Source organism: Capricornis sumatraensis, chromosome 16, assembly GCF_032405125.1.
Source record: "Capricornis sumatraensis isolate serow.1 chromosome 16, serow.2, whole genome shotgun sequence".
Taxonomy (NCBI): domain Eukaryota; kingdom Metazoa; phylum Chordata; class Mammalia; order Artiodactyla; family Bovidae; genus Capricornis; species Capricornis sumatraensis.
The window spans coordinates 8,716,884-8,726,720 of NC_091084.1; the positions used below are offsets into that span (position 1 = coordinate 8,716,884).

General features: G+C 45.0%; 1 protein-coding gene across 9 annotated transcripts in view; it reads right to left on the bottom strand.

Annotated features, from left to right (window-relative positions):
- The window catches only part of YAP1 (Yes1 associated transcriptional regulator), a 141,187-nt gene extending 132,986 nt beyond the window's left edge, over nucleotides 1-8,201 (bottom strand). For 8 of the 9 annotated variants that reach the window (XM_068989299.1, XM_068989296.1, XM_068989298.1 and 5 more), the window contains exons 1-2: nucleotides 7,884-8,201; nucleotides 4,916-5,166 (exon numbers count right to left, since the gene is read on the bottom strand). In XM_068989299.1, coding sequence (XP_068845400.1) covers nucleotides 4,916-5,166; nucleotides 7,884-8,201 — 569 coding nt within the window. The remainder of the gene's footprint in view (nucleotides 1-4,915; nucleotides 5,167-7,883) is intronic. The other variant, XM_068989300.1, reaches the window with a different exon arrangement.
- Nucleotides 8,202-9,837: the final 1,636 nt, after the last annotated feature.

The window sequence follows — 9,837 nt, forward strand, 5'->3', positions numbered from 1 at the left end:
AAGTTCTGATTAATCCGCGAATCAGAAGCCCTTTTTGTAAAAACTGCATCACTTAGTAACCATAGTTATAGAATCACACAGCTCTTTAAGACTTTCTTTTATATGTGCTACTCAACTATTATTAAACTTTCAAGTCATAATTAATGGCTAAATTATACTATCACTTAAGGTAGCAAATTAAGTTTGAATAATCTTAACCCTTAACAACTGATTTTTAAAACAACTTCACTTTGATTTGCCCTAAGTCTAAACTTCACAAATATTTTGACAAATAGATTACATTTAGAGCTTACATCTTCCCCAAAATCTGAAGGTAAAATGAAATTCAGAGTCATACCAGCATTACTATCTTAAGATGCTAATTTATTTTCCCAACTACAATGTAAAACACACTTTTCTATATTATTAACGAGGACTGATTTCAGGGTTTCAAGAAGTTTTTCAAGTTTCAACTATTTGACTATCACCCAGGCTTTTTTCTACAGTTAACATGAAGCTTCGGGGGAGAAATATTCTAACGTTACTTTTTAAAGAAAATTTGCCTACCGTCTTGCAGCTAACTGAGTTTGCTGCAATTAAACTTCTAGTTTAATAAAGGTCAAGTACCTGTCTTAGTACCTTCACACTGACAATACTCATTATTTTTAGGAAAGTAAGTTCTATGCTACATTTATCGTCACACTCACTATCTTCCAACTGTTTTTCCCTACCACCATATTCAACACTTTTGCGTAAATCTGTGGCACGGCAGGCCATTCTTCCCGGGGTGCCCACCCACTGAGCAGAAGGAAGCATTTTTCCTGAGAGCTGAGGGCGTGCTTTCATCTCTCTCCACTCAGTCTCAATCAGCGAGACAGACGGATAGGTTGGCCATCCCCTCAGACAGGGAAGTAACTCTGGGGATTTTTAAAACTAAAGTACAATTGACTTACAATATTATATTAGGGAAATATTTTGTGACTGCAATTTCAACTGTTTATGGGCTCGGGTCCTCACCCTCCCCTCTTTTCTGGGTTTTGTTTTTTTGCAGCTTAATCAACAGTTAAGGGCAATATCACAGGCTTTTCATTTTTAAAGGGAAATCATTTGGGTTACATTTGCTATAGCAAGAAACCAAAGGAGCAGATTAGCCTCTCAATAAAACTGTTCCTTTTAAAAACGCCTAGTATTTATTACAGTAGCAATACACATTATATGTGTTCATATTCTTCTAAGTGTTTGGGACAAGATGCAAGATCAAATTATTATAATAAGAAACAATTTAATTGATAATTATCTCCCTAATTAATACATGTTTGAAGTAGCTTTACTTAGGATAGAGGAACATTCATTTTGAAAACAAAGTAAGGGTCAAAAAAAAAAAAAAGACTCCAATTACTTACAGCAATTAATAACACCTAGAAGGCAACTTCATTTAATGCTGGAATATAGGCTAATTTCTATGCTGTGAAATATCAAAAATCTCTGAAAAGATACCTTTAAAAACTGTGAATCAAGATATTCAATATACTTGTTAATAAAATCATAGCCACAAGAAACCTTGAATCTTCAAGGTTTAAAAACAGAGTCCAGTTATTTAGAAAATGATAAAAAAACAGAAATGAAACAAAATGACCTCTTAAAAATTAGAAGATTATTAAAACAATGAAAATCTACACATTTTTAGAATCACTGGATGAGACTTCTTAAATTATAAGTTCCTACATGCTACATTTTACATAAGAAGTTCTTTGTATGTCATAACAGTTACAGAGCATCAGAGTCAATAAAACAAATTGGAGAAGTAAGAACACTCTTGTAACCAGAGATATAGAATTCTAATTCAGGAAGTTATTCAGCAGCTTATAAAGAAATAGGAAGTTGTTGACCAACTACTTGAAGAACTATTTCCTGTAGGAAAACTGTAAGACAGATGAAGAAAGCAGTAATTCTCAAAGCAATAAAAGAATTCTCTTACAGCTCAATACATAATTTTGAAGGAATTCATTTTAAACAGTAAACTCAGTAGAACAAATATTATACCTAATATGCAGACTAAACCTAAAATACTTCACAATCATACTAGAACCTGAGTATGTGTCACTGATAAATAGCTAGGACCACACTTCCACCTTATCACTTGCCAACCTAAGGCACGCATCTTCTCCAGAAAATCTCACTGATGGAGGCAGGGCTTTAAAAGTCCCAACAGCTGCCTGCCTATAATCCTTCAGTAGTTATGCTGCCTTGAAACAACAGGATGGGCCAACTAACTTCAAAGTCATTTATCTAATGTCACAAGACGACAATCAGTTGCTTCCAAAGTAAATGTTTCTAACTTTTAAATTATATCATCTTGCAAATTTGGACCATTTACGGTCAGATTTCTCTATGCCAAGTGTGTATTTCAACACATTATATACTTTGTAACTTAAAATTGGTGCCAACAAGTATCTAAAAAAAAAAAGGTATAGTAAGGTCCAGCTTTCACTGTTGAAATGAGTGTGAAGTCTCTAAATCTTCATTCTACATCTAGCCAGCAATAAGAATCTTCTTTAGACACAAGAGGAAAGTGCTGCTGATTGCAAAGAGAGCTTGACTTTAAAATATCAAACCCAGAGTAAAAATGAACTTTGACAATTAACAACCCGGCTCCAAAAACTTCATTTATCACCTTCAACTCTAAGTCAAGGCGGATACTAACTCATTTCCTATGCAATACACAAAAATAAGTTGTTTAGGACAACTCACATGCCCCACGACATCATGGAAATAGCTACCAACTGGATGTGAACTAATCTTTCTATAACTCTTCTCCAACTTACATGCTGCTCATAAAGCAGATCCTTTAGAAGATACTACATTTGTAAGTCTATATCCAACTTCCACCGTCAGTGCTTAGGGGCCCTCTCTGTAATTCCTGATGAGTACCAGCTAACCCATGATTTTGCTTTTACTGACCGAGATCCATCCATAAGGGGACATCTTTTTATTTCTGAAGGTTTGATGTGAGCCAAATATTCCACAGAGTCAAAAATCTTCATGATTCTTATCACAGAATAAATTCAATTTTACTTCCAGTGAGAATCTCTCAAAAATCTTGAAAAACAATCACACTAATCTATCTTCTTTCCAGTTTTTCTTTTTCATGGTAACCACTACCCGAATGGCATAATTTTCAGATCATTTTGTGCTGGTTTATCTTCGCCAGAGGCTGACTTGAGTGGGGTGTTTGGGGGTGGGGGGTGTATGTGTGTGTATCCTTTGTTAATCCACCTCTGAGAAACACTTTCTCAAAGAAAGCAGCACTGGAAACTTTAAAAAATAAAATACAGAACATTTCACGTCAAAACAAAAAGATCATTAAATGTACATACATAAAAATGTAGGCAGATGTCACCTCAAAGCAATTATTACAAGATACAAAAGATGAAAAGGGGAGCATAAATGTTGCTCTTTAATCACAGACTTTCAGCTATAACATCAACCAAAGAAGAGAGGCAAGCCAGCTATTAAACTGTTTAAAAATCTCCCCAGGTCAGCATGCGACCCAGCAGGGAGAGCTTCAGAAAAGTACAGCCTTTCTTTTTCCTAACAACCTGGTTTGTTTCCACTCCTTTTCCCTTCAAGACACATCCCTCACAGCGAGCAACTCTTTCAATCATTTACTGTGGATGTCTGCTTCAGAACAAATGATCTTGCTCATGCAGATGAGTTTGCCAGACTTGTGTGTACCTTCCAGTCTCAGGCTCTTTATTGTTCTGGTTGAAACCTGACCCTCTGAAATGGATACCGGGACACCAGAAAACGATTTAAAAAAGAAAAAAGTTGCAGGAAAGGGGAGCAAAAAACTGCAGAAACTTCTCAAGATCAAATTTTTCCCTCTGCTTTTCTCCTAAATAAGCTTGTCACAAAACTGTATCTTACACTGAAAGTTAACAACCTGCCCTGAAAGGCAATATAAAACATTAAGATATACAACAAAACAGTATTATTATTATTGTATTATCTGATCTAATGAATAAATGTTACATTTGCCTTGGGAGTAGACTGTCAAAGACAAATGTCAATCAAAACTTGGATTGTTTTTATTATCTCAACATGACTGAACAGAATTAAGCAACTTTTTGAAAATATCAGTTTCAGTCTATAATTACTTATAGGAAACATTCTGTATATACTTATGCCAAAGAAGCCAAATAAAAATATTAAAGTCTGATCCATAATTTCAAAGTGAGAGGAGACAAAATTCTACTTTGATCTTTTCAGCTTCAATGAAAATTTGCCATTTTGTTAAACACAAAAAAAATAAGGCTGAGAAAAACAAACAACCCAATAGCCTTGTTTTTGTTTACCCAGAGAAGAGGGATTCTATTTTGAAGACCTGCTGGCTCAAAAGAAGTTTGACTGAGCTGCTGTATATCAAATATGAAAATGCATATTTCTCTTTGCTTTTTGAGGGAGAAAATGCATCAAACTGCAGCTAAAGGGTCTGTCATCTCACATCTAAAATACTGTAAAATCAGACTTCCAGGGAAGTCCTACTTATTTTTACACTTCTTTTCTACCAGTAAAATGTTTAAAAAGGTAAGTAGTGCCATACCTACTTCATAAAACTATGCCAGCCTACTAATTCTCACAATTTGAAATTCTTCATGGGATCCTTTCAGTTTAGAGCTAGGCTAATTAACAGGTTTGGCACAAACTCAAAATGAGAACATCCTAACTGCCACAAAAAAAGTTTAGTAAGAGGCTATGAGCCAGGAATACATAAAGCTTTCAAAATATTACCCAAAGAAGGTATTTAGGTCGTACTATCCTGGGGAAAAAAAAATTATGGAAGAGATCACTGAGCTTGACATAAATATTAAGGAAAATATAAAAATAAATCATATCTTGGTGCCAGAAAGTGATCCCCCACCCTTTTTCCACTTACTTTAAGAAGTACCTCTGACCAGAAGATGTCTTCGCCATCTCCCAGCCGGCTGGCAGAGGCACATCGTCAGGGATCTCAAAGGAAGACTGTCGAAGGTGCTGAGCAGCCGGTGCGGCTGCCGGGCCGGAGACCACTCCCGTGGGGGTCAGTGTCCCTGGAGACACAGCTCCCAGCTGCAGCGACGCGGGGGACGAGTGAGCCCGCACGTGCTGCGGAGTCAGTGCTCCAGCGGTGCCTGCATCCGTACTGGCCTATCGGGAAGGTGAAAACAAAGACTTCTTAAAATACGTTCTCAAAGAGAGTCCTTGCAAACTTCTTCTAGATATTTGGTCGCCATGAAATTCTAAATACCAAAGGTAAATTTCAACATCTAACACACTGGAATACAGGTTGCAGATGGATACTTTTAAAAGCCGAGGTAAACGCCAAGGCAGTGTGGGTGTTTTTCCAAGTTCTGAACTGTTTTAGATATAAACAAAACCCAAAGAATCAAATAACTATGTACTCCCCACCTTTTTTCAAAACTAAGTTTTACATAATTGTTTTTTTCTAAGCCAAGCCCTAAACACAAGACAGGTGTCATTATTTTCTCACCATGGACAAATGTCATCAATACAGCAACCATCAAAATTTATACAACTTTTAAGAACTACAAAAGATCCAGAAACATCCAAAGATTCTTTAAAAGCCACCTAATGAATGAAATATAAACCCTGCTATATATTTGTACCTAGATGATAAAGATGTCAGCAATGTAACTACAATGGTAACTTAAGAATTTACATACTTACATATTTACAACTGTGTAGCAGCAGAAAAACTGCTGAAGTCAGACCCTAAAGATATGGGTTTCAGTCCAACCTGGTTAGTGTGACACACTGGACAATATCTTACTCTGTGAGCCTCAAGACTTCTCATTTGTAATACTCTCCCCGCCCCACCCCCGATGGAAAAATGAGGTAATAAATGAACTTATATTCAACTATTCAATAATTTGTGAACAACAGTATTTACAACCCCCATTCATACTATTCATAAGCAAATATAGTTATTTAAATTCCTTAATTAGAGTTAGGGTTTGATTTATCAAAAAGTTAAATTTCCCAGATTCATATAACCAAGAAGAGAGACTGAAAGCAATCAGCAAGGGCATCTATGCCTTGATGTTAAATCATATATATTCCGAGTTTCCAATCAGAATAAATTGGAATTTAGGACTCATTAGCAGAAATAAAAGTCTAACTTACAGATGCACACTTGGTCAACAAACGCATTAAAACAAATAAAACTATAGTAAATTGTGAATATTATGAGTCCATAAACTGCTGATACAAACTTTCATGCAATCATTTACTAGAAGAATAGGTACACTTTTCAATGGCAATTCTTTTCGGCTTACAGATGCCACAAAATGGGGAATTCAATATCATATGGGTATTATACTTTTGAAACATATTAACCAGCAGCATAGCTGTGCAGACGGTGGGGTGCAATGCCAACACACATTTTTACCCATGAGTTCGGAAACTCATTTCCAGGGGTAAGAGAGAAGCGCACCTAAGTCTACTTCTTGCAAACTGAAATATTTAGGGCAAGCAGCTAAATTGTTTTTCCTTCCTCTCCCTTAACCCAGGTTTTTGTCAGCAGCGTAAGTGAGTTTTTCTGAGTTCCCAAACCCCTTGGTCTGAAGGAGGAGAACTTATCACAGGCCTCCAAATAGGAGGGGCGATGGGAGTGGGGGCGATAAGTGTTCTTTCCGCTCAAGTTACAGCCGAGTGGACTAACTTCATCACAGTTATTTGGAAAACCAATTAACTTTTGGGCAAAGTTCCTATGCTGAAGTTTAGCCTGAAGCAAGTTCTTTTTTAAAAAGGAAGGACAGAAAGAAAAGTCTCCCATGAACAAATCTTCTGGGACCGATCGGAATGTTAACACTTTCATAATATACAGTTGCACTTCAACGCTGCATCACGTTGACAAAATAATCGAACGCTGTATATGTGGGACAGCCATGTTCATATCCTCAGTAAGAATTAAAGAGCAATGGCGAGCCTCGAATTAGTCATCGCTTCCCAAACATTAACTTCTAATCACAGCTGAACTAGGCAGGACTCGGCCTGTGAGTCAACCTGCGGAGCGTTATCAAAGACTTGTGTTAAACCCCAGGCGCGGTGCAACCCAGCCCAGAGCCCGCGCGCCGTGCAGATGTGGCCCATTTAAAAGCATTTCAGCGGACTGTAAATAATTGTCTGCCGTGGGGAAGCCAGCACGTGAGCCCACTGCGTTTCGGGGAGAGTGAGCCTGCGCGAGTTGCAGAGCGCAAGGGGGAAGGGCCGGGGTGAGAGCGCCCAACTCCATAAACAACTTCCAGGAAAGTCTGGATCCTGTGCTCGGCGAGCGCCGGGGCCGCGAGGAGGAGAAGTGCTCCCGGGAGGGGGAGGGGGACAAAGAGCCCGGGATCGCCCGGGCCAGTTCGAGCCCCGGCTCTGCTCCACGCTGGCCAACGAGGGCACGACTCCGTGCCTCCCGGGGAGACTAGGGGGCCCGGGAGACCCAGGAGGAGAGGGGGCTCGGGGCGCGACTCCGCCCGCGGAAGCCAGGGCCGCCCCCGCTCGCGGCCCGGCGGCGGGAGCGGAGGTGCGGGGCGCGCGCGTATTGTGCGAGCCCCCTGCGGCCCGGCCGCCTCGCCCGCCCCTACTTTCCCCTCGACTCCGCCGGGAGCCCGCGGGGGAGGAACGAAGGGAGCAGGCGAAGCGCGCCCCCAGGGGCTGCAGCCGCCGAGACGGACTCCCGGGGGCGGGGGGGACAAATCTCGGCCTCGGACTCCGGAGGAGCGCGGCGCCCCGGCCGGCCCGCCCCTGCGCGCGCCCATCCCCGCCCCGCCGGCGCCCCCGGAGCCCGCACCCGCCGAGCGCCCCCGCCGGGGGCCCACCCGGCGGGGAAACGGGGAAACGGGCGGCGCGGTTACCTGTCGGGAGTGGGATTTGGGCTCGGGAGGCTTGAAGAAGGAGTCGGGCAGCTTCCGGAGCCTCATGGGCACGGTCTGCGGCACGTTGGCCGTCTTGGGGTTCATGACGGCGTTGAAGAGCGCCTCCAGGTCGGTCTCCGAGTCCCCCCGGACATGCACGATCTGGTGGCCGGCGGGGGGGGCCTGCGGAGCCGCCGGGGGCCCCGGGGGCGCGGGCTGCCCAGGCGCGGACGGCGGGCCCTGGCCCTGGGGGCCCTGTGCGGGCGGCGGCCCCTGGCCCTGGGGGGCTGGCTGCGGCGGGGGCTGCCCGGGATCCATGGCTCCTGCCTCACCCGGCGGGCACGGGCTCCGCCCGGACGGCCCGGCTCGACGGGCCGCGGCGGGGGAAGCAGCGGGCGCGGCGCTGGCCTCGCGCTCAGGGCCGGGGGCTGCGCCGCGGCCCCGCAGCCCCCGCCCCGCGCCCGGCTCCGCGGGCCTGCGGCGCGTCGGGAGGGGCCGCCGGAGACCGGGGCCCGCGGCGCCCGCGCTCGCTCCCTCGGCTCGGGCTGCGGCCGCACGGCCCGCGCCGCTCCCCTCCCCCTCGCCCGGTTTCCTCTCCTTGTTCCTTCCTTCCTCCCTTTCTCCTCCCCGGCGGCGGCCGCTCCCGACTGAGACGCAAACTCGCCTCGGACGCCAAAACTAAAGTTGGGAGACGCGCCCGCCCGAGCGGCCGCGGCCCCGCCTCCTCGCGGCGCTTCCTTCCTCTGCGCGCCCGCCCGCGCCAGATGCTCAGGGAAACTTTCCCCGGCGAGGGCGCCGCATTCCTGCGGACTCCGGCCGCCGCCGCCCCGCCCGCCCGCGTGCCCGCCTGCCCGGCCTCCGCGGGGCCTCGCCGAGCCGCGGCCGCGGCTGCGAGCGTGCCTAGCGCCCCGCGACCGGGGAGCCGCCGGCCCGACGACGCGCGCTCGGCGGGTCCAGGTCGGAGCCCGGGCGCCGCCGGGAGCGCGGCCGTCCTGGGCGCAGGGGTCCGGCCGCCCGCCCGGCCTGGCCGCCTCCCCCTAGCCCTCGGGAGCGGCGGCGCCCCTCGCCCCTCGATGCCGGACAGCTAAGGCAGAAAGGAGTCTGGCGGGGACGGCGGAGTCCACGGACGCCCGCCCCGCGTCAGCCCGACCGCACCGACGGGAGTGCTCCTGTGGGCTCACGGAGAGGGTGGACCTAAAATGGTACCCGTAACACACATTGACTTAATAAGGATCCATTAAAAAACAAAAACAAAAAAAAACACACATGAACTTGATACTTTTCACTTCTTAAACATGCAAAATCCACTTGAAAGACATAAACCAGTTTTGTGATGTGAAGCTTAAAGACTAAATCTGTGACTCAGTCTAATTTACTAAATAACCAAAAAATTGCTTTTGTTTAAAGTGAAAACATTTTTTTAGTACTCAGATTTGCCACATACTCGTGAAAACTTCAACGGGGAAGCCCACGCTTCAAGTTTCAAGTATTGCCCTGTGTACCTGTCTTATCCTTGACGGGATGGGAGCCTATCTTTCTTTGTTACCCCTGTGCCTGGGACCTTAACTTTCACTTTGTGATAGTTGACCGAATAAGAAGTAAATGGGTGAGGAACTCACACCTTGCACCTGGTTCTCTTTGTGGCGGTGTCATACATGCAAGTCCACTTGAAATCACTCAAAAGCCATGAAAATGTGTTAAGGTTTTTTGTTTGACCACGCTGCTTGCGAACTTGTGCCTCCAGCAGTGGAAGCAGGGAGTCCACTGGAGTGCCAGGGAATTCTCCAAAATTTGTTTCTTATTTCATACAGTGTGATTTTTTAAAAAGCTGCTTTACTGAGATATCCCATTCAAGCAATCCATTATTTTTCGTTAATTCACGGGGTTATGCAACATCAGTCTGATTTTAAATCCACTAGTTCATTATAAAGAAAAACTAGCTTCCTGTTTTAAT